The sequence below is a fragment of the Rhodnius prolixus genome, unplaced genomic scaffold (genome assembly GCF_049639745.1).
Source record: "Rhodnius prolixus isolate KJV_2025 unplaced genomic scaffold, Rpr scaffold_3, whole genome shotgun sequence".
Taxonomy (NCBI): domain Eukaryota; kingdom Metazoa; phylum Arthropoda; class Insecta; order Hemiptera; family Reduviidae; genus Rhodnius; species Rhodnius prolixus.
In genome coordinates this window covers 10441307-10466626 of record NW_027411603.1, presented here as the reverse complement: position 1 = coordinate 10466626, position 25320 = coordinate 10441307, and the positions used below count along the sequence as shown (strand labels likewise).

General features: G+C 31.9%; 2 protein-coding genes across 6 annotated transcripts in view; one reads left to right on the top strand and one right to left on the bottom strand.

Moving 5' to 3' along the window:
- The window catches only part of lama (phospholipase B domain containing lamina ancestor), a 45496-nt gene that overhangs the window by 1445 nt on the left and 18731 nt on the right, over positions 1-25320 (bottom strand). For 2 of the 5 annotated variants that reach the window (XM_074126860.1, XM_074126861.1), the window contains 10 exons: positions 21816-21938; positions 21190-21297; positions 7749-7890; positions 6466-6615; positions 5097-5343; positions 3664-3770; positions 2534-2689; positions 2216-2450; positions 1251-1505; positions 825-921 (listed from right to left, as the gene is read on the bottom strand). In XM_074126860.1, coding sequence (XP_073982961.1) covers positions 825-921; positions 1251-1505; positions 2216-2450; positions 2534-2689; positions 3664-3770; positions 5097-5343; positions 6466-6615; positions 7749-7890; positions 21190-21253 — 1453 coding nt within the window. In that variant the 5' untranslated portion in view covers positions 21254-21297; positions 21816-21938. Of the gene's footprint in view, positions 1-824; positions 922-1250; positions 1506-2215; positions 2451-2533; positions 2690-3663; positions 3771-5096; positions 5344-6465; positions 6616-7748; positions 7891-14949; positions 15098-21189; positions 21298-21510; positions 21745-21815; positions 21939-25320 lie in introns of those variants that run through there. The other 3 variants (XM_074126862.1, XM_074126863.1, XM_074126864.1) reach the window with 3 other exon arrangements.
- On the top strand, positions 9197-10110 carry LOC141453515 (uncharacterized). The gene has a single exon (XM_074126869.1). It carries the CDS (start codon positions 9244-9246, stop codon positions 10096-10098), a length of 855 nt encoding a protein of 284 aa, XP_073982970.1. The 5' UTR covers positions 9197-9243; the 3' UTR covers positions 10099-10110.

Sequence of the window (25320 nt, the reverse complement as noted above, 5' to 3'; positions counted from 1 at the left end):
ATACATTATAGAGAACAAGTGAAAGTTTTATTCAAACTGTCCTATGTAAAAGTTTTATTTTTATTTCTCATTTGACTTCAAATTAGAGATAAAATTAAACGTAACAACTACGATTAAATATGAATTTGGTATATTTCACAAAAAATCAAAATCACCACAGATGATTACGAGAACCTAGTCTCGTTCCAAGTTCAATGCTATCTTCTTTACAATATTCTACAATATGTAAGAAAGATAAAGCAATTTCTGTTCTATTTGATGATAGATAGATAGTGTTTTTATTTACAAATTACAAAATACAAAAAAAAGTTCATATACTCATATACACTGTTATAGACAGTGGACATTTGTCCGTCTGCCATGTTAACCTTATAGAACTTGTTTGCAGAAAATATGTTAAATGTAATTTTAACCTTGTTTTTTGAAAGTCACGTTACGGAGTAATGAATCTTTAACGAAAAAGGGTCACACATTTTTTTTTTTTTCTATTTAAGGAGCATTAACATTTGAGGTTATGGACCCCCGGAGTTTTTTTCAGTGTAACTGTCTGGACAGTAGACAGGGTTCTCTCGTACACAACACTGTCCGTCACTGGACAATGAGCTGTAATAAACTCCTAGGAAGTGAAAATCTAAGAGCCAGCAGCTGTAACTCGAATCCGTGATCTCCACTAACCTGATCTCCGCTAAACCCTTCCCTGAGCTCACATATCATCCTAAATTTGGAATTTCAAGAATGGATGCTATTTCGAATATTTCAGAAAAAACATTGAACACTTAGTAACAGTAAAGTTTGTTGTCAATTATATAAAGAATATTATTTACCTTCAACCAATAAATTGACGATTGGTTTAAGAAATTTTTCTTTATATTCTGCTCCTTCATTCTCTTCAGAATCGTATCCAGATAACTCACGGATTTTCTGTAAATTTTTAAGAATTTAAGCTGGTAACAAAATTACAAATTTTATCTATTTTTATTCCCAAGAAATTGCAGAAACGAAGATGAAAAATAGAGATCATGAATGCTTTAGTCAGTGTTTCAAATTTCTTTCAACTGCGATAGATTAAATAATTTCTATTTGTAATTTTGGAACAAACCTTCTGAACATTACTATTATATAACTAAAGCATATACTATAAAAAACGTCTTTGGTGATTCTTTTAAAAAAAGTTGATTGATTTTATCTACTATAAGTAGAATCAACCAAGCAATATATCAAATATGGAAGTTTTTCTTGATTGTACCCACCTCATCATAAGGAACTCCAACATTAATCCAATAACCCTGATTCTTCAACACATCTGTCTTGTTACTCATTACTGTAAGATGTGGTATTTGTTCGACGATCCAAAGAGTAAGTGGTGTTGACTGTTTGTCCGGTCCCGAAATCACTAACCACTGTTTGTTACCTGTACCACTGTTTTTTAAAGCAACCGTTTTGCCCCATTCCTTTCCATTTGTTGCAAGTCGATTAGCAGCAATAACTCGTGGTGCCATCAAAACCTGCAAAGATTACAATTAACTTTTATTGGTAAAATTTGATGTGAAGAGTATTGATTTACTTAACTGGTGAAAATAACAGCGAAGAACTGATGGGCTTTAAAATTTTCCTTTAAAAAAATAAAAACAAATCATTGTTCTTCTGATCATCAATCTTAGATATTTGATTTCGTTCATAACATAACGGTTCAAGCGTAACTACCTATATAGTATTTGATTTCGTTCATAACATAACGGTTCAAGCGTAACTATCTGTATTTCGGAAAGATAGATGAGACAGGCGAAGATGTTTGTTATTTGGATGTTAAAGTAAATAAATCGTGTAACCATTTTATCCTTACTCTTTATCAAAGATAACGTTGCAAAGAAACAACACTGTAGTAGATACTTATAAGTGGTGGTAAATAAGAAGTTTGTGAGTTTCAAATGAATCTTCATTATCCATTAATGATTTAATTTAATAAAGTTAAGTTAAGTAATGGCCAATTTTTTTACGCAGGACTTTACATCCAACTACCAAATAAAGTGTCTGGAACGGGGGTGGAATCACATACTTTTCTATTAACAATTTTTAATAGAAAGTAACTAAATGCGGGATGGATTCGAGCTAAAGAAGTTATTATGAATGATAGCTCATATCTCAATGCGAATCGTGAATACTTTAATCCCAGCCAGGTAAAAACTTTGCATTTATTATAATTAAACTTAGTTACCTTTTCTGTAAAATTTGTTTCACTCCATAATGACCTATTATAGTCAGTGACTGCCACACCCGCAATTGAAAATTTCACTGATCCAGAAATCTGATAAAAGTCATCTCTGGAATAAAGTGCTGCCGGATAGGAAGTGAATGTCATTCTCTGACCAGGAGTCAGATGACTTTTAAAGTCTCCAGTCATATGATAACCGAAACTGTAGCACTTATGCAACCGCAACATTTCACTGTAACTGCGCACGATTGATTTTTCCAATAAATAAAATTATATCAAGAAAAGCTTAATTAGTAATTTTTGGTATACATATATACTTACAATCCAGCTGATTCATGAGCAAGAAGAAACTGATTTGTAGTGTTGGGTGCATATTTTAGAAAAGCAATATCGATTAGAGGTTTAGCACTGTCTATTATTGCTGTCGCATTGTACTGATACTCCAGATACCGGAGGTCGCTGCCACTGTTCATCCAACTGTTAATTGAATCAATTAAAAATATAAATTTATTTAAGGCATTATAATAAATGGAGAGAATAATAAAGAGCAATTTAAAGCATTAATTCTACTCTTTGCTAATAGAAATTTAATTTTTATCTTATTTTCTAAAAACAGTTTTTCGGCGAAAGATATGCGGGAAGCCAAGAAAGAAGTACAAAAATCAATTAAGACGTCATTAAAATTGATGAATGGGAGTGGTTAAGTAAAGTAAGTAAGTAAAGTAATAGCCTATTTTTTCAGGCGGGCTTTACGTCCAACTACCAATTAGGCGTCGCGGACGTAGGCGACTAGCAAACATACTTTACTGTAAATTTCTGTTATTAACCATTAAATCAAATCCAAGGTCTAAGACCGGGAATCGAATCCAGTACCACAATACATATTTGCTTTACAGGTCTCTCCTCTAACCACTCGGCTACCGTGTTGCCTAGGAAGTGATTATGACTTAAAAACATTTTACTAGTTTAAGCTCTCTGCGACTTTTCGATATAGAGTTGGGCTGTACACAGCACATCTAATCCAATTCGCACTCAAAAAAAAAAAAAAACTTAGACATAAACATAACCCTTATATTGTCCAAATGTTAATTGAAGTTAGCCAATATTTGGATTTAGAGAGCTCAAAATTTGGCATTTTTGAAATTTATAGACTCCAGTTCGTCACTACACACATTTATCCTCTAAACATTTTAGCGTCTATTAAATACTACAATGAAACATTGACATCCAAGGGAACTGCATAAGTTCTTTATTCGCAGAGGCAACCTAATAGCCAATTCCAGAATGCTTCTCCGTTTATGCCTTTCCATTTTCAGCAAAAAATTAATACGAATAAATGTCTTACCTCTTCAACTGAATGTTGCATTGAAAGAAAAAGTAAAATATTATTAATTCATAAATATAAAAAATTAATAAATATTTGATTTACAAGAGACTTCTATTTCACTTACAGAAAGTCTATTCTGGGAATACTTGTAATCTTGGCTTTCCTGCTTCTAATAACCCCGTTGCGCCATCCTGATTCCAATCCATCAAGCTGAGTGTAAAATAAATTGACCTGCAAAAAAAAAATCAAGTAAATAGCCGAAATGTGTTTAGAATCTAAAAGCTTAAAAACAAAAGGAAGTATTTTCTTAATTAACTAAATGCCAAAAATTCTATTTGTGAACAAAAATTGACTATTAGAATGTTAGGAACAAGAGATGCCTAAGTATGTGACAGACTGAGACAAATGAGAAGTGAGTCTAAATTATTGTGTAATATTTTTGACATTGTAAACATAATATATTAGAGTGAAACAGAATTTACTTCTCTAGATATTTACTAAAGTAAATATTTATTCAGCAAAATAGGTCCTAATCTTTGGCAACATATTGAATCATATTGCGTAATGGATACAAGCTATAATGCGTATTGGGCCCACGACAACATTGCCCAGGGAAACGAGACAAATTATTAATGTATTCTTTTAGATTTGTATAGTTTATTGAACAAACTTATTGGCTTATCGTTACATTCAAGTATGAAGGAAATCGAGTAAGTCAAGATATTTAAGAAAGAGATAAGGTAGTAGTAGCAGATAACAATTCAAAACAAATAAATATTAGGGTAAAATAAGTACGCTTAGAACAAAAAATCATACAATGATTAAAATATTCTGCATTATTAGAGAATGCTTATCTTTAATTAAAGAGGAGCTTATAGACCATAACTTGGAAATATCAGATAATGTTTCAAATTCTATGTGCTTTCCAAAAATTTCCATTTTATTATCCTATTTTTAGACCAGGTGAAGCACTTTCATTTTAAACCAACGCTCTCCATCTAAGAAAGCCAACAATGTCTGCCCTGTACATATTTGTATAAATTTGATTGAGAACTATTGATTTGGATGATATATTTCTAATATTAGGGATTTAACGAACCCATAAACAAAGCTCACAACATTCACAAACTCACGTAATGATTATTTTTTGACTTTTCACACACTGCCACAGTGAGAAACTGCAATAGCCCACTTGGAACATTGGGAATCAGAAGAGTTCGAGAGACGTCTAAAGTAAGTAGACAGTAATAGTGTCGGTTGCTCCTGTTTTACTATGCTTGTGGGCATTGCTGAAATCATTACGTTTACAAGAGAAAGGGTCACGGGGCCCTTATTAAATGTTTAAGAGTATTAAATGTTGGTCGAGAGTACTGCAAAACAGAGAACTGTACTGATTAAAAAAAAATTAATACTTAAGTTTTTACTTATCCCTTTTAGAAACTCTACTTTTTCCCATCGGCCATTGGGAATTCGTTCGATACTATATTTTTATTTTAAATATGTAATTAACGAAGAAAATAAGGCCATAATAATGTTATTAAATATTGATAATCTGACCTGATGCCAATATGGGCTAATTTTATCATTTCCTATTGCTTGCTCTCTTGCACGGTTAGAATTCTCTTCCAGTTGTTTCCGTACTTTATCACAGAATTCTTCTTTATGCTTGCAAAGAGTTGCTACAGTGTTTTGCCAATGCCAGTAAATTAACTGCCAACAAAGGCTACCTTCCAGAAGTCCAGCTGCATAAGCTTGCACCCAGTCTGGATAATTTGGCTGAGTTTCAATCTCTAATGTGGACCAACTGGAAGAAACAAAACCCTTGTTAAAGGATATTGAATAAAAATGTTTATTTTTTCCAATTATTAAATTTTTACAAAAATTGACAAATACTGAATTTTATAGATTTCTCCATTAATCAACAAAATACTTATTGGATAAATTATGTTTACATTATAGTAATAAACGTGAGCGTATCCTTTCGACCCCAAATGCCGCCGTCAAATCCCAAGTTTATTTCAATTTATATAAAATGTCTTTGATTAATCAGTTTTTTATTTTTATCCACGCATGTTTATTGTATATCCCTGACTACTTTCATCCATCACCGGAGTTTTTGATTTCATTTCTAACTTAGGAAAAAAAAAATCAGAAACCTATTCTGTAAGTCGCACTACTTATTAATCAATTTTCTTAAAATTTGAAATTACAGCAATGCCTTGGGGATCCTTAAAATTACAAACCGAATAAAACCGTGCACTATTTCGACGTGGCACTTTAAAAGAGGTGCTTGTGACACCTGAATCATTGTTTCGGGGAGAAAAAAAGATTCAAATACAAGAGATAGCTTTTACGTCTGTCAGAAATGGAAGAAGATTAAAGAAAATTTCAAAGCCATCTTAAGATAAAATCTCTCATGACTGAAAAATTGCATTAGTTAAGTCGAACATCTGGGTGCAGTGTTTTCGATTTGAACTAATTTTCAAGTTTTTAAAATAAAGGAGTTTAGGTTTACTGAATCATCAAATTTATTGCTGTGGGAGCGTAAGAGTTATGTAAATAAGTTGCAATTTGTAAAGGTAATAAAATAGGACATTATGAGTAGTTACCATTAATTATTCTTAAGTATCTTAAATAAAACTCAAAATGCCTGAATTTCTTAGTCACCTGGATATTAAAATTGTCCGGTCGACTGTTTTATAAGGGCTGATCGTCAACAGCTGCACGTAAAAGCAGATCATATGTTGAAAAACATATGATCAGTTTAAAATGAAATATTTTCTATGCTCACACACACACACACACACAAACACACGCACCAATTGTTATCTCAAAAAGGTTCTATGTTTATTAAAAATATATTGTGGCTATTACAAGAAAAAGATATACATATATGTAAAGATGTATGATTGATAAAATATAATACCCTGTTTTGATCATATCAGGCTTATAATAAGCACGGGCAACTCCTTTGCTTATAGATTTGGGATCATTGTTCTGTCCCCAGTAGATCTCTCTGAAACCAGTAGTTTTTGTCCAAAGAACAGAAGCTGAATAATAACCATCATTGTCTTCCCTGTTATTAAAAAAACAAAAAACATATTATGTTTTACATCTTAATCTCATTTACTGTATGTTTATCATACTTAATTATTATTGTTTTTTATGTATAGATACAATTATGTAGTTTATGTTTAAATGTTTAAACGTTTAACTTTTAATTTTCCATACTTTTAAACACAAGCATCTTGAAGTATGCAAAAGTATTTTTTTTAGGAAAAAAATTAAATCGTAATTATTCGATACTGAAAGTATAAACATTAAATATTTCGAAATTGAATTTTCATTAATGACTTGAGGTTCCTCAAGTGGAAAAAATAGAAGTACGCTTTTAAGAGCTGTTTTATCAAAGTGGATTTTTTAACGTTTAAATTAATGATAAGGGTCAAGTTTGTTAGAAAAATACTATTATATGATAATACGTTCTTCTTCATATGTATGATAATTTTTTTTTAGACTTTTTATTTTGTTTCACTTTGTTTGTTGATTATAGGAACAGATAGTGCAGGCGATCGAAAAAGAATTAAATGTTTCCATCTGCCAGACTTCGGAATTTTGTTCTAATTATATTCCATAAAATACTGCAACATCCAACTACGGATAGATTGCAATAATGGCCTCCCAAGAAGAAGATGGCTCCAACTATTCTCGTCAAGCAGTAATGAAATGCTGTCATCCATCCAGCTTACCATTTTAACTCTATCAAGCTTTAAGAAGCAAGACTTGCTCTAAAATTCTATTCCACCCTTCTGTATCTTGAGACTCTTTTCTATAATTTCGCACTTCCATCCTCCAGTCCAGAATATCGTCCAATCATCTTTGTCGTCTTCTTGCACTTCCCACTATATTATTCATCATCTTTTTTCTGGTCTCTTATCGGTTCCATCCACTCTTCACGGTCTACTAACCGTCTCATTACACCTTTCTTTACATAAAAGCGAATATTCTCTGTAGTGAGCTTCTGTGGACTCCTTCCGAATTTATAGAGCAGGTAAATACGAATTCAAAGAAGTATTAAAAGTACTGAAAGAATTTTTGCATTTTTGATGTTCAAACGTGAAATTCTAAGTTCAGTTCAGGCACCTCGAAGACATTAATAAAGCATTATTGACTTTGATTTTAGATTAATAAATAGAAGTTTTCACTCACGGCGGTACTTCATAGAAGAAAATAGCAAAAACCGCGATAAGGATTACAGCAACAAGCATGATAGTGGTCCACCTGGTTTGCTGCCAGGAAGCGCCTACCACCTTCAACATTTTTGCAGGTCTCCGTCTCCGCTCAGAAAATGCTAAAATAAGAAGTAATAAAATTAATTACAATTATTTTAAAAGAATTTCAATATGAAGAGCAACATGAAAGGAAAATGAAGAAATTAAGCTGAATATTATCCTAAAGCTCAACAATGTTGCAATAATTAAGGGGAATTTTAGGAGAGATAAGGAGGTCGGTGAAAATTCTGAGAGAAGCAGATAGGAACAATGAGGAGCAACTGAAGGAAAGTTATGGAGGAAAAAGGAAGAGGAATATCAATCATGAAACCTCACACAACTTTCTGTCACTGAATGTATACTTCTTTAGACTTGGATTTTTCATTAAATAATTATTTCATTGCAGTATCATTTCGCCTAAATTGATCCTACGAATAAAACACCTAATACTTAAATTACATTTAAGTGACAGCACTTAATGTCAGTATAACATATTTATGTTACAGCCGATTTGTATGTAAAATGAGAGAGAATTTCAAAATGAGTTACGATATCTCATATTTGTAAATACTAACTAACTAACTAACTCCCTGGCACTACAGGTCTGTCCGACCCTTGGCCTGCCGAATTAAGTCTCTCCATCTATCTATATCCTGCGCCTCACGCTTCCAATTCCTTATTCCCAACTTCCTGGCGTCCCTATCGATTTCATCCTTCCATCTGCCTCTGGGTCTTCCTCTTCTTCTTTTCCCGTACAACCATGCTACACACCCTACACTACAGACAAAGGCATTACCAGTACACACGCTAGGGCTACCGACCCTAGTGAGGCCAATGGCCATGGGGAGTAAACCCCTTAAAATCCTGGTCCTCCAGGTTGGGGGTTGAGCGTTGGGTTGACACCCCACCTTGTAAAAAAAACCTATCGTTACGAAGACCGAATTAAAGAAAAAGCTGGACGAATATAATGGCAATAGTCAAAGGCGAACCCAACGGAAAAGATTACAATGGAAAGCATTTGACGTCTCATTAGCCACATGGAATGTAAATACAATTTTAAGACCGGGTAGAATGAAAGAAATTACCGACGAATTGATTAAGTTTAAAATCGATATTGCTGCGCTGCAAGAGACAAGATGGAAAGGAAATGGAAGGATCGACAAGAAAGAATACTCTATTCTTTACAGTGGCCCGGAAAGCAGAACTGGACAAACTGGAACTGGATTTTTCATTAATCATAAACTAAGAAAGTCAATGCTTAATTTTGAACCAATATCAGACAGACTATGTAAATTAAGGATCAAAGGTAGATTTCGAAACATATCCATATTTGCGATTTATGCCCCAACGCTGAGGACTCTATTAAGGAAGAATTTTATGATTGTCTTGGAAATTGTATAGAAAAAGTTCCCCAGTACGATACTCTGATCCTGATGGGGGATTTTAATGCTAAAATTGGCAAAGAAGAGGCTCTAAAAAGAGTCGCAGGAAAGTATTCGTTGCACGATACAACTAGTGAAAACGGCATGTTAATGGCTCAATGCGCCGAAATGTACAGGTTACATATTAAAAGCACAAGTTTTCCTCATAAAATTATACATAGGGGAACTTGGAGAGCACCTGGGAGAAATATAGTTAACCAGATTGATCATGTGTTGATTTCAGCGAGGCACTCGTCTGATATCATTGATTTTCGAAGTTTGCGCGGACCTTACTGTGACTCGGATCATTATCTGGTGAAGGCTAAACTAAGACAAAAAATAGCCCAAGTTGAAAGACCAGGTACTGTCAAGAGAACAAAATGGTGCACTGATAAATTAAGGATGTCTGAAGTATGTAAAAAGTATCAAGAAAGTATTGACAGGGAAATGGAAAAGGAAATAAGTTTGGAAAATGATATAAGTATGGGAATTGATACAAGATGGAAAGTGGTGAAGGAAGTAATGCGAAGAGCAGCAGAAGAAACTATAGGAGAGACAAAAACTGGAAGAAATGAAGAGTGGTTTAGTGAAAGATGTAAAAACAGTATAGAGAAAAGAAATCAGGCCAGATTGAAACTACTACAAAGATACACTAGGCAGAATTTGGAGGATTATAATGCCAAAAGAAGGGAAGCTAAAAGAATTTGTAGGGAAGAAAAAAGGAAATCGATCAACAAGCGCTTGGAAAATATTGAAAACATGAACGGTGAACATAATACCAGAAAATTCTATAAGGAGCTGGACTGGTTTAGAAAGGGATACCAGCCTAGGATAAATGATTGTAGGAGTAAAACTGGAGAGTTGTAGGAGGGTGAGAAGGAGATGATGGATAGATGGACGGAGTACTTCGCTGAGCTGCTGAATGTGGACCTGGTTGATGTGGACAGTACTGAATTTGATATTAACAATGAGGAATTTTGCTGTCAGCCACAACCTCTGATAGAGGAGCCGGATAAGGATGATGTTTTAATGGCTATCTCAGATTTAAAAAATTGTAAAGCTCCTGGTGAAGACGGGCTGATTGCGGAATTAATAAAAAACTGTTCTAAAAAAATGCAGGATTTTATATATGAGTTGATCAAAGATATCTGGGGGAAAGAGGAAATGCCAACTGATTGGAAGATGGGGCTGATATGCCCTATCTTTAAAAAAGGCAGCAAGAACCAGTGTGAAAATTACAGAGGGATAACTCTGCTTGGGGTACTTTATAAGGTTCTCTCTTGTATAATTCTTAAAAAATTAACAAAGTACGCTGAAGAGATTCTTGGAGATTATCAATGTGGATTTAGAGGTGGACGGAGTACTACTGACCAGATATTTGTGCTTCGACAAACAATGGAAAAATGTTTTGAATTCGATGTCGACTTACACCTCTTATTCATTGATTACAAACAAGCATTTGATAGCGTTAAGAGAACAGCGTTACTAAGGATACTGGCCAGAAACGGCGTGCCTCAAAAGCTGGTGAATTTGGTGAGAATGTCCTTGGAAAATACATCCGCTAAAGTAATTGTTGGTAACAAGGTTGGAGATGCATTTCATGTACAATCTGGAGTGAGGCAGGGGGATGCACTTTCGGCTACCTTATTTAATATCGCTCTGCACGATGCTGTGAAAGATGCAATCAAACATGGCACTGTTGCTGAAAAAACATGGCAAATATGCGCATACGCTGATGACCTTGTTGTTGTGGCCAGAAGCGAAGCAGCATTAAAAGAGGCAGGTGAAATAATAATAAACAGTGGTGCCAAAGTGGGACTTGTTATCAACGAAAACAAAACAAAGTATTTAAAGATGTCATCGGCAGAGCACAGGAGATCCGTTAAGGATATTGAAATTATGAATTTTAGATTTGAAGGTATCCCTGGTGAATAATGAGAATAAGGTTAGTGTTGAGATCGATCGAAGAATAATGGCAGCCAACAGAGCTTACTTTGCAAATCTAAGACTTCTCAAGTCAAAATTGCTCTCTAGGGCAACAAAATTGAGACTTTATAAATCCCATATTTGTAAATATTACAAATAATTCTATTAAATGCAAAAAAGACGAAGAGTCAAATAGAAACTGCACTATAAGTATACCTGAAAGTTTGGAGAAGTGGAGGCATTGGTAATGATTACTTGTTTAGTTTTCCCATGATCGTATTACAGTGTGAAAACCCCTTTTCTTAAATCTAGAAACATCTTATATAACTCTTATCACTTCCTTTTAACCAGAAGTGAGTGAGGTTTTTCCTCACTACTGTCACTGGCCGCAACAAATTTTGTAGACAAATTTGTCAATTCCTCAAACTGCAAAGCAGGAAAAGAAAAAAAGTGTTTCCGTTTTATTTACTTCACCAATATGAGCAATCATCGCTGAGAAGTATAAGAAAAAAAAAAAAATACACTTCAAAAACCAGTAATGTCTCTATTATTTAACAAGGACGATATCAAGACGAAAATGATTATTCATTTAATGAGTACTCTGGGATTTTTGTTTTTTCATTCTTAATAAATAAGAAATATTATCCGACGAGTGTTATCATTTTATACAAAACTGAATTATTTAATTAAATTATTAATCTAAAAAATTAAAAATTTTGTGTCCAACTAAAATGTTATTTAGCCAAAAAAAAAGAAAAGAAAAAAGAATTATTAACAGTGAACAAAAAAATCGTTGATTGCATTGAATCTATATAATGGAGGTGTTGGGGAAAGCGTTAAGATCAGGATGTCTTCTAAAGTTTTATTCATAAGTTATGGTTATTGTTAACATTTCGAATTTGGTGACAAAATTGTTTTGCTGTTCTACTTAACTGATATTTTTTTTTTACTTTCTCTTACCCCAGTAAGAAATTTGTGACTATTTTAGCTTCTAAAAAATAAAATGTTAAAACTGATGCGAGTGTCGTTTTTCATTATTTCTTGAAAATAAAAACATTCTTTAAACTTCGTTAACTATTTACCCCAACCTATTTAATTTGTATCACTTTTATTTGAAACATATTTTCAAAAAATTGATATTTTAAGGAGGTATTTTTTAATGTCTGCTATGTTAAGCTTCTAATCACAAACTGTTTTCTTCAGATTAACTGTCGTAGGTGCTTGTTTTTTTATCATTCTAATACCGTTAGGTTGCTTTCTAGCGTGATCCAGTTGACGATGAGTACGTCTGCTGAAATACCAGGTAATAAATAGAACCCAGCTCAAAGAAAAGATTTTGGAGTCGATCGTTGTTATTTTCCCTGACTTTGATACATCCTGACTCTGTGAATTTGTGCACTTTCATTATACTGGCAAAGGCCTGCAATATGACAACGCGCTGCAACATCACCGTTTGGATCGTAGACCTTGGATCAGTTGATCTTATTATAACAACTAGAACATTAGAACAAGAGACAATACTTTTCATTCTAAGGCAGTAATGTATGAAGAAATAATGAGCAAAATCTTGTTGCTTATCAAATGTAAGCAGTTCTCCGCAAGAAATAAATTTAGTTTAAAAAACTTTACTGTTTTATTTCTCTCTCTAATCTCCTTACCCATGCAAAAAAAAAACAAAACTAAATTTGTCGAAGTATGTGTACAAGATATCTAAAGGGACTTAACAAAACTTAAGAAATATCCGATAATTCAGTTAAGAAGGCGGTCATTTTTTTTCTTTCACAACAGGACCTCAATGCACGTATTAAGTATTTGTATGAATTGCGCCCTGGCCTCAATAACTTTCTCAAAAGGAACGTCAGAACATTTAAACCCAAGGAACAGCTAAACCAAATATTTAAACTTTTGCTAGTTTTATAAAGACCGTTCTAAAGACCATAGTCACACAAGACATCAGATCAATTCTTTAAAACTACTAATTCGTGTTCGAGGGACCTGAAGACGTTTTTCCAGCAAAAACTCAAAATAGAAAATCCGCTGACTTTCTCTTGCAAGAGAAATATGTCCTAACGAATCTAAACTTACAATTTAGTTTGAATCGATTTACGTTTATACTCGATAAAACACTGGAATTTGATGTTTAGAGAAAATTAGATTTCTATTAACGACGCCATTGTGACACCAGACACAGATTGTTATTTCGCTTTTAGTCAAATTTACTCTAAACAAACCAAACTCTGGAGATGGATGAAAATTAGAAACCGGACAGTATGAATGGAAACATGCAGAAATTATTGGCGTTATATTATTGATTTTTTTACGTTACTAATTTGGCTTCCCTACCTTTATCTAACCTCATTTTTTAAGCAATACCTATTATTAAAACACACACACATATTTGTTATCATTTTTATATACAGAAAAACATTAACCTTGATAGCTTCTTGGTTAAACGAAAATTTCATTAACATAGTTTTCATTTTAAAGTTTTTAAAATATCTTTTAGTTTATTTTTTTTTAAATTTATTATTTTAAACAAAGCCAACAACAAATATTAAGAATACTTTCCTTATTGAAAGTAGTGGCACTATTAGTTATTATTAGGTCGGTATTCTAACAGGAATTTGTAGTGTACATTATTTATTACCACTACAGGAATTCACCTTTTTTCGACACTTAATAAATCTTATCTTTAAATAAACGAGTTCATGTTGAAGTACTATCTATTAATTTAGAAATATTTCCCTAAAAAAAATGCGAATAAATGAGAAAACAGTTTTTGGGTAAATTATGTAGGTTTATAAGAAAACTAGCCAATTAATTGGACAAGACACGATACACTCAGCTCTCTCGCCGTATAATGAACTATTAGGAAGTACTTAAAAGGTTCTAAGATCTGTACCCTTTAATTTAACTGATAAAAACAAGCAACAAGTCGAAGGAAAACTACCGCGTGAGGCTTTTCAGTTTTGAGTTTTCATCAGAAAACATGAGTACATGTTTTAAAGGGACTCCCGGAACCGTGGAAAATGTGTGTTTTTTTGTTTTGCAAACGAGTTCACGGTTATAAGACAGCATAATACAATAAAATCAGTGGAGAACATTCAAAAGAATGTCAATATTTAAGGGATTCAGTAAAAAACTTTAAATGTTTGGTTCATTCCTATTTTTAGTTTTCCAGATTGTGATCGCTGGAAAAACCGAATGCTGCTGCTCGCTGGAGAAATGAACTAAGAATATTTTTCAGTCAGACTAAACTGAAGGTGTTAAACATCGCACAGGAGACAGAATCGGCAATATTAGACGTGTTTAGAAGGCCAGACAATATGGGAACAATATGGTACGCAGTTAGTTTCGTTATGAGAAAGTAAACTCTCAACTGAATTAAAATTATTTGAAATTGTTTGCGAACCGTAAGGCTGCTTCTGACGAAGGTTTTTAGGGATTACTTGGCTAATGGGATTAGAAATAATAATTTATAGCATGGTATTAAATGCTTTTTAAAATAACAACTAAGTTTGCAGTCGAAACCTAGATTCTACTCAAAAAGTAAAAAATCCCTTTAATTACAACGAGCAACCCCGGTAGAGAAATTTTAACTACGTATGAAACGAATAAAATTATGAAATAATTAGTCAAGTCATAATATTATAATTAAAACAGACTAAAATAAAGTTTAGAACAAATAAATAAATAAGACAATGAGACAAATGAAAGTGTTTACTTTTTTTTTTTACAAGAAATTGATTATAGAAAAAATCAACATATAAAGTTCAAAAAATAAAAACTTACCAAATTATAAGTACAACGAGTACTTTCCTGTACATTCGCTAGGAAACACGAAAGAATTGGACACGCATTTTTTAATTGCAAAACAAAATATACATTTATTCCGTAATTAAAAACGTCTTATTTTAACTAGCTGTGTCTGCAATTAATGATCAATTGGTAATGAAGAAATCACTCCACAGGAATTTATTAGATAAAGTGTTTATTAATTTTTTTTAACAATTATACAAACAAGATTTCAAAAGATTTCTTTTTGAAGTAGCAATTAGTCTTAATGGGTAAGTTTTCGATTAAATCTTTCAAATAATCATCTTTATTCGACAACTACCTAGAATTGATCGATCATTCGGCAGTACTTATCTAAACTGATTGTGTATTGAAGTCCAAAAAAAACAATCTAGGTTTGAAACCCAAAAAAATCTGAACATAACATTCAGAAAAACTTCTTTTTATTAGTATTTCAGTTTCCAATAAACAGACTGTTCTCTAAATGACTTTCACATCCTATGTAATTCTGCACAATATTAAGAAACCGCGCGTTACTCTTTCTACTTTCGTAGAGGACGTACAAAAAAATAAGCTCATGCAAAATCGCTAGAACAAATGAAAAAAATCGTTGGACTTGTATTTTCAATATGATTAAACTACTTTTTCCACTTTTTGGCTTGACAAGATTGTTTTACAGTAAGCTTCGAATTGTTCGCTGAGGAAATATATCGAGATATAATTTCCTACGATTTTTAGGTTTTAATATAGGAGTAGCTAGGTGAACTGAAGCAACCATGAGTATCAAATAAATTATGAGTCCAAGGATGAAAGTAGTTAAAAAAGAAATGGGTATAAGAAAAGAAGCGATTCAAACATTTATTAAATTCTGGAGCTTTGGAGCAAAAAGCACCAATCATGTTATATGTAGCTACTTTGATAGAGAAGAGATTGTCAGGAACAAAATCAAAATAAGAAACATGGAGTTAAAAGGGACCGAAACATCTTTTAGCCAGAAGAGATTTTATACATTGCATTTGAATTAATAACTTCATAACTAAGTATTAAGAAAATTGTTGGGACCATGTTGGGCCTACTCAAGGAAAATAGTGGGGGACACATGAGGGGCAGAAAAAACAAAAACAAAAATTACCGTAAAGGTTGGCTTAAAATCGCTCCCTCTACAAATTCATATCCCGTGCTGCGATATCATAAAACAAATCATTCGTTAAATTCACTCTTTCATAATTAAGAAAAGTTTCAAAATGATAACGAAAACTAGTTCAAAAATTTAAACAACAAACTTCTCCCGCAAAAGTTTTTCATAAATTTATAAAGCACTATTCACAAAATTTTGCTAAAATGAAAATTAAAAAAAAAACTGGTTGAATTGAAAATAAATCATGACAATTTAAAATCTTTAACGAATTCACACGGCTAAATAATTGTATTTATTTATTTGTTTTATTCTAATAAGATTATTTACTATAAAAGTGCGTTCAAACAAAACACCTAACAAACATAGTATATCATTTAAATAAAGGTGAAAATAAAAAACAAATGGTGTCAAATAATATTAGAAATAGAACTGTTTAAAAAAGAATAAAGGGTTGTGTCAGTTTGAAACAGGTGGGAGGTGTGAGGGTCGCATGTGATACCAAGGTGGCGTACCACCACCAATAAAATGCTGTATCAATACAATTAGATCTACAACCGCTTGTAAATGGTAATGAAAGTACAACGTCATGTCCAAATTCCAATTTTTGACACGAAAGAAATTCCGCAGGAAGTGAAAACATGTGAAGTAAGCCTACTCAGTGCCCAACATCAGGATTAGATGCCATGGGTAGGAGCAGTTTTAGCATACTATTAACATTTTATTAACAAACCACTGCTTAAAAAGTTCATGCTCATTTGAGCTAACGGAGCCTTTTTAAACACATTCAGTATTCATTCATTCATTCAGTGATCAGCACTGACCGCAAGATTTGAGTTCGTCCAATTGCATTGAGTAACTGTGGAGAAGTGCCGCGAAAAATTCACTTTTTTGTTTTACGTATTCATAAAATTGGAATATTGGAACATTTTTCTAGTACCAACTAGCTAATAAATAATTTCAAACAATTAATACTTCAACTTAATTTAATTAACTATTAAGTAAAGCAAAAGAAAAAAAAATGGGAAAGATTACACAAACAAAATGTGCTATTTTTCCATAATTTTTTTTATTTATATTTAAATGAATAATTATTTTGAAAATTTTTGTAATTATGTAAATGCAAACGTAATACGTATTTTAATTAAACTGAAACCTAATAAAAAAATTACCTACCATCAGTTTCCCATTTCAAATCAGTTTTCAAATTCTAAGGAGAATTAACAATAAAAAAAAAAATGGTTTAACCGGTAAACTATTTTCATTTATAATAATAAATATTCGATGTATACGAAACGATTACCTGATTGAATTTGGAACAATAATATATTATATCTCATAATATATGTTTGATTATGAAGACAATTTATTTTTTATATTATTAACTATTGGCAACTATCCTAAGGTCAAGTGATGTGCACCATGTTCTAATAAGATACAATTAGCTAGACAATCACTTTATGTCTAGAATGTTCTCTCTAATTTTACTTTTGTCTGGTTGTCATACTGCTAAATTTTGTAAAAGAGCTGAATGTACATTTTTGAGTCGTCATTTATTATTGATCATTATTGAACATAACAAAGATTTGAGGAAACGACTTACTTAATTGAAAGTCAATAATTAAACCAAAGCTACTGATTATTACATGTAACTGAAATTGTTGACGATCCTACCAGTAATGTTTTGCTGGGTTTCATAAGCATGGGCATTCAATTGTTCTTTAAATTAAAAAAGTGAAATTTATATAAAGCAGTTCTTCTACCCCGTTAACTGATCCGTAACTGGAATTACAAAATTCATTTTAAAAATAAGAATGACTTTACTTTTTTTTGTATTATTCTTTGTGAAATTGAATATATCAAAATTCATAATTAATAAGGAGTAACTTTAGTTCTTTACAAAGTTTGTCAATAAGAAAATTAATCAATAAGTAAAGTAAAACAAATACATTTAAGGCAAATGCAGTTGTTGGAAGTCGAGCAGGAATAATTGGGGTTAGCAGCCACTGCAATTTATAGTTCCAAATAAAAATGAAATATTTCATTTATAAATATTTCTACTTTTATTTTAAAAGTTATGAAATTTCCAAAAGCGATATGCGCTAATAGAAACATGATGTAGACCCTTTAAAAAATATATTTTTAAAATGATCCCCTTCTGTTGGATAAAGTTACGGAACATGTACTGAGATAGGGACTTGCAAACTCACAAACTTGCCCTAACTTGGTGCTCAAATAATTCAAGTAATTGATTACCTAACAATATTTTCATAAATATTTGATTACTGAAAAATACATCGTTTTGGCACAAATTATTGTTGAAAGCGTGGTTTAAACTTGCTAAAACATATTTTTAATTATTAGCTGGGATACGTGAAATGTGCTTAAAAGTAGATCTACCTACTCTCTCTCTTAAAAATCTCTTAAAAAGACTCCTTTACAATTAATTATAAATGCATGAATTTTCTGCAATATTTGCAACAGATATGAACAAGAAAAACGTGCAATATCTCTTCTTTACTCGCCCAAGTTTTCGGTCTTACACTACAAACCTTTTACTTTCCACCTATTTATTTGCTTATGAATTAGACAAAACGCTCGCTCATCAGTTAGGCGCCTGACTATCAGGGGAAAAATTAAATAAAATATTTTAGGTAACTTATCATCTGATCTAACCAACTTTTATTCAAACTTGCAGACATTATCAAGTAAAATTAGAAAGTAAATTAGTGCCTATCATTGCCGGCAGGTTTTATGTTCATCAAGCTTGATGGGCGTCGTGGATGGAACTTCTTATATTAACACATTAATATAATCTAAGACCCGAACCGATCCAGCACCACAATACCAGCTTTATGGTCTTCAAACCACTCAGCTATCGTGGCGCCTGATGTAAACAAGAAAGAAACAAATCATTCCTTAAGTATTTTGTTTCATTAAGATTACATAACAGACTTTGATAATAAATTGTTCAGTTCATAATTGTATACGTCAAATAGATAATACGAGTCCTTATACACTCTTTTTTCTTCGACGGGTTCATCAAATCAGTGATAACTTGTAATTAAGATCTATAACTCTCACCACACTTCCTTATTTGTATTTTTCTTTCTTAAGAGAAAGTATTGCGACCGAGTCAAATTTTATTTTTATTTTTTCCTTCACTAAAACAAGTTTTTTCTGTCCTTTTATAAAGTGCAGCTCAATAATGCTCAACAACAGTGAATGGAATCGTCAGGCTGAATGTATTCCGTAACTCCATCATAATCATAATCTCCACATCCTTACAGAAATGCTGATTTATGAAGACGAAGCTAGAGAAAGTAATGGCCAGGATGCGCCTAAAGCAAGCCTACGACTTCTGTTAGGTTTAATGGGAGTCGCTTTAGGCCTTATAAATATCAGCAAGCTTCTGACAGTAAATTTTTTGTAGGTTTGTTTTTTAGGTTTTCACAAGTGGGGGATAAATTATTTTTTACAACTTCCTTAAAATTCTGTATTTATGTTACATTCAATATTATGGTTGAAAACATTTTTCCCACCCGAGATAATTGATTTTAGAGATTTTCGTGAAACTTCCTAAGCCACAGAATCATTTTTTGTTTCAGTTTCTCAGCCGCCACATTACTACAAGAAATTGTTGCAAATTCTTAATAAACAATCAACTGAGATTGTGAGCCAGAATAATATTTAAAACAATAGATTTCAGCTGAAGAAGGTAACTAAATTTTCAATGCATTGTAACACAAAGAAATTGACAGCTAGCTAGGATTCCTTATTAGGTCAAGGATATTTATAAAAATAGTAATAATTAGTGCTCGGGCCATGACAACCGAACTAATTTATGAATATTTATACATTACAAACTTTTATTTAAATTCAAGTTTTTTTGTTCTTATCAACAGATGAAAAGTATGCGACACTAACGTTAGAGGCCGTTTTAAAAAGTAACCGACTTTCTTTTTCTTTTCAATTAAAAAAGCATTTCAAGATTATTGGTGACTGAAGCTGTGCTGGATTCGACTCCGAGAACACCGCGTTAGAACACCCGTTACACTAACACTGAGCTAATCCCTTCCCTAGTTAAAAAAAGCTGGAGTTCCTGGCAAATTAAATAAACAGAAAGACGTTTTTCTCTTAACGCCATTTGCGGGACCTTCAAAAGTCTTGAGGCTGAAGCGCTTTCCACGACTCTACTAAATTTTAAATAAAAGGCCTTTCACGTAAATGATAGTAAAATTTAACATTCTCTTTCTCAACTTAAATCAACCGCCAGCTGCATTATGTCAATTCCTTTATAGCTGTTTGCAGTTTACAGTACTCGATTTAAGAATTAGTTAAAAGCGTTTGAGGATTAGGAAATTAGAAAGAAAATCCTAGCTAGAAATAAGACATATTTTGCGCTCGCCTGGGTCTTAAAAAGTCACCTTTAAAGTAGCTACACGAAAATAAGGATTTAAAAAACCTTAACAAGATTAGATGTCACTTATGCAATGGAAAGTTGGACGCTAAAGCCCACGAGAACTAATATGTTGGTTGTATTTGAAGCGAATTTTACAGACCCTCTAAGGGAATAAGATATGAGCAAAGGTCTTAAAAAATATACGAAACATTCAAAGATGTTATCGTTTGTAGAAAGTGCGCAGTAACTTAAATGGGTAGGACAAAATAGGTTCCTGAGGATGGAGCATGATAGAAGTGCCAATTGTGGTCAACATATGGAAGAACTTAGTGCGTTAGGATGTGAAACAGCTAAAAATAAGTGTAAATAAGGCATTGTAAGGGACTTAAGGACAGCTTCATGCATCTGCTGAGAGAAAGAGGAAGAAGACTTTTGACAATCTCTCCAGATTGTAAGGTCAGTAGCCAAAACTATGCCACGGAAATGAAGTTTTATTTTATTTTTTGCCACTGTAGCACACATCATAGTTAAAAACTCTAAAAAGTCAATCTAGGTCTTCACCTATATGTATTAATTGGAGCAATTTTTGGAAAAATTCAAAACAGAGCAAACCTTTTTTTGCTTTTACCAAATAGTTCAGTTATTTGATTTGAAATATCAAAAATATTTAAAAAAAAAAAATAAATAAAAACAATTTCACCTTTTAAAATATATTTAGGAGTCGGCGCCACCTGCTGATACTGGAAGTTTCTTATTCCAGACATATTTATCTCAATCCTAATCCCTTTTTTTGCTTTTTTTCTTCAAACTGTTTGCACAATAAGTGACATATTAAAAAAATAAAGAAATAGAATTATTCACCAATTTAATCTAAAATAAAATTGTGCATGCAGTTAGTTTTAAGTCCTTTATTTTATTTTATTTAAAGGTCAAATAATGTAACTTATTACTGGAAATATAAGTGCGCAACCCAAAGTCTATCACCAATGAAATATGGTCAATTGACAAGATTGCGTTTTACCTGAAACTGTATTACGCTAAACCTGCTTTCTTTTGATTATTTCTGGTCGGTCTGGGATATTCAACTTGCTTTAAATTAAAGTTTGATATCAGATCATGAAGTAATTTCAAAGGAATGATTTAGATATCCCGCACATTCTGTTATACCAAACTGCAATGTTGGATGAATAGTATCTTCAACCAGCGAAATAAGAAAATGAAGTCTCATTCTCAGGTTTTGATCAGCACATAGACACTGTGCATAGGAAACATGTTTTTTGTTTCTTTTTTGCATTTTTTTTTTAAAAAAAACATTTTTATGCTTACTGTGTTTCAAGCACCAACTCAGCTCTCAGGATGTTCCGCTTCAGCCCATGTAAACGACGTCCCTTCCAGGATCCTTTGAGTCCCACCACCAGGTTAGGCAGCAATTCACAATTGGAAGCACTCCTATCAGATAAATATATAATTAAAATACTAGGCAAAACAAATGTAATTAATTTCATTTAGTACGAGCAAAGCAGAAAAAGTAATTATTGCCAATAAAATAATTGAGCGTTATTTTATTTTATTCTTATTCATCATTATTTATTGTGCTAAAATCAGAATTTTATTACACCATTCAATTCAGACATTAAAATTTAAAACATTTCTTTCATACAACAATTTAATATAATTAGTTAAGTCAATCAAATTCTGAAATCTACACCGTTAAATCTGAAATCTGAATCTAAGGTAAATCTGCAAAATAGCTCCTATCAGCTTTTTATTCCAAAATAAAATTTATAATAAATAAATACATTTATTTTATTCCAGAATACCAGGACCTAATTGGGAGAGAACCCCTGATGAACTGATCTACCAAGGGAAGAACTAGAATTATACTTCATGAAACCGAAACCCATTAATTACTTACTGTTGGAAGACCACGCGCAAATACTTGCATCTTTTCAAACAGCAAGAAGAATTTGAGATAGAAGTTTAAGAAACAAATAAATCTAATGGATCTATAAACACATCTCTTCTCAATGAGTTCAAATACTTTATTTTTACTTAGCAACAGATATAGCCAAATAAGAAACTCGATATACTAAAGAAAAATATTTACAGGAAGCTGTATTACTGTATTTACAGCTAAAAAAATCCGCTGAAATTGTCTAACCTAATCGTCCAGTTGTTTTATCCCTATATTGATCAATTATTTAGCTACTAAAGTATTGTTTTTGGCTATCAGCCATTCAAAGGAGCCTTAGTTCAGATATCCGATTAGCATTGTAGCAAGGAAGTTCGTGCCTAATTTAAAGTATATGGTTTCCAAATGTAGAGTGAATGACGCACTCAAAGAAGGGTTGATTCTTCCCACTCCTAAATATTGTGAAAATGAATAAACGTTTTCTAATGAGCTTGAAAAATCATCACACATCACTCGCACTGCTGTTTTTTATGTTTGTCCTCTATACTATACGTGCTATACGTTTTAAGACCTATGGAATAAATAAATGCGTTTCCAAGTCTACAGTGATTTGTATGGAGGCCTGTTTGAAACATCCTTCACGATTTTTTGGAGGTTGTTTAGGAAACTGCAACATTAACAACTGACTAAAGAGCCATTTGAGTAAAATGAATAATTCTGCAACATACTTAATACGATTAAATAAACACTAAAATCGCCGGAACTTCAAATTTGAAAAAAAAAACTGATAATCAAGGGCGCAACTTAACTAAACTGGTTTCTCCAGTTCAAAAAACAAAATCCTGAAAACATCACCAATAAATCTATAATCTTGAAGAATTAGCTCTTTGTATTATTAACAATCATTTTTATATGCAAAAGTATTCCAAATACAATTAATAATAATACTTAATAATATAATAATAATAGATTCAGATGAGCAAAGGATCTGGTCTTGAATTGCTTCCAGATTCAATTGTTTTATTATATGCTGTAACACTAATGCTCATATATTTTGAATTGTAATATATAAATTTGCACCGTGTATTACTTAAGCAAACAAATCGTTTACATTATCAGATTCTAATGTAAAATTATTCATACTGTTGACCATTCCTTCTAAAAAATCAGAATCACCTACTTTTAAAGTATCATTATCACTCTATTTCAGTTTTAGCAGTAATGGTGTGTACATTTAATTCTAGATTTAAATCAAATTAATAGATGCATTGTCAGAAAAAACTGGAGGTTCTCTTATTATCTCCCATTAACAAAATAAATAAAAAGTAACTTAAAGAAAGCTCAACCAGCTAAGAATGTAATTAATAACACATGGTCAAAAAGTTAAAATTCAGTATGAGCAAAAAATCTGACAACAAATAACAGTATAATTGCAGTAAATTAAATTCTTGTAAGTGTTTCACAAGGTTTTGTTAAAAGGGTTTAGACTACTATAAAAAGAATCTCTGCATCTCAGCAACCAACTACCGGTATCACAGGTTTCCATCAAAAGGTGCAAAATAATAATATGGTATAAGTTTTTCCATAAAAATTCTGAAATGAGAAGGGCTGACAAAACCATATCTACATGGTAAACACGGTAAGTGCAGTGGGTCTTATCTAATTGTGAACATATTCCACGCTGACAAATCATAAATGGAGTATGCATATACGTTTATACAAAGAGGATAAACTGTTCTCTTATCACTAGCATGCGCTTTTACTTTAGTGTAATCTATTGGAACACAAGACTATTCTATCAAGTACTGCACTACTACTTTTAAAAAAATCTTAGACCACTATCCTAAAAGTACTTATTATTTTGCATTATCTACATGGTTATTTTTTTTATTCTATTTATTTTTGTTGTGCAATTCAATTTTTACATCAATCAATCACATGATTAGTCAATCTGTAGACGTTTATCTCCTCATACATATATTGCGAAATGTTTAACATACGTATAATCATATATATCTTCAAAAAAAAGTTCTTTCAAGGAAAAGTTATAACAATAAAGAATTTCTTTATCAAATTTACCAAATTTTTCCTACTATGACTTGATTTACTCATTTGACTTTCACTAAAACGTTTAATTAAAAACCGTCTTGACAGATCTTCCTGCTCGTTTTTTGGATGCCACACTAGTGATGAATTAAAAAAAAAACTATCCACACAACCATCTCTACAAAAATAAGTTTTTAGTATTTTCAAATATATTTTAAAGAGACTAGAAGCTACTTTTCCTGGAAAGGTTTTTTGGATAAATTATAACTATTTCACCAAATAACGTACCTTAACTTTTTTTAGGATAATTTTTTTTGGATTTATTAAATGTGTTGTGCTAACTTCTATCGATATTAATAAACAGAATACAATGATTCATCAATGTGATCGTTTTGAAGGATTTTTGGTGAAATATAACACCTTTTACATCCCTACTTAATATATAATACCACTTTAATGGGAGATGATTCACGTTGCAGTTACCTAAGACACTGAAAACAATTCTTGTTTTCCTGGGCAAATGGTTAAATAAAAGCATTATCTTACTTGACAGTAAGACCACAAATTAAATTAACAAAAAAAAAGTATAGATATAGAAATGTTTACAATATTTTGTAATCGCCATAAAATAACAAAATAAAAAATAAATAGAAATAGTTTCACTAAGTGTTGACCTAAGGATTACCTTGAGAAATACACAATAATGCATCAATTTCCACTTTCGACTTTAGATAAAATATATTATTTACTTTGTTTTAAGGTTATCAATATATTTTTAGTTTTTAAGAAGTTATGTCCTATTAAATAATTATTACCGTGCCAGATCGATAATTTATTTATAATAGTCTAATAATAATTATGTTGTAATTAAAA

Excerpts from the sequence above, each read along its gene's own strand:
- LOC141453515 (XM_074126869.1), top strand. The coding sequence starts at position 9,244 with ATGGGGGATTTTAATGCTAAAATTGGCAAAGAAGAGGCTCTAAAAAGA.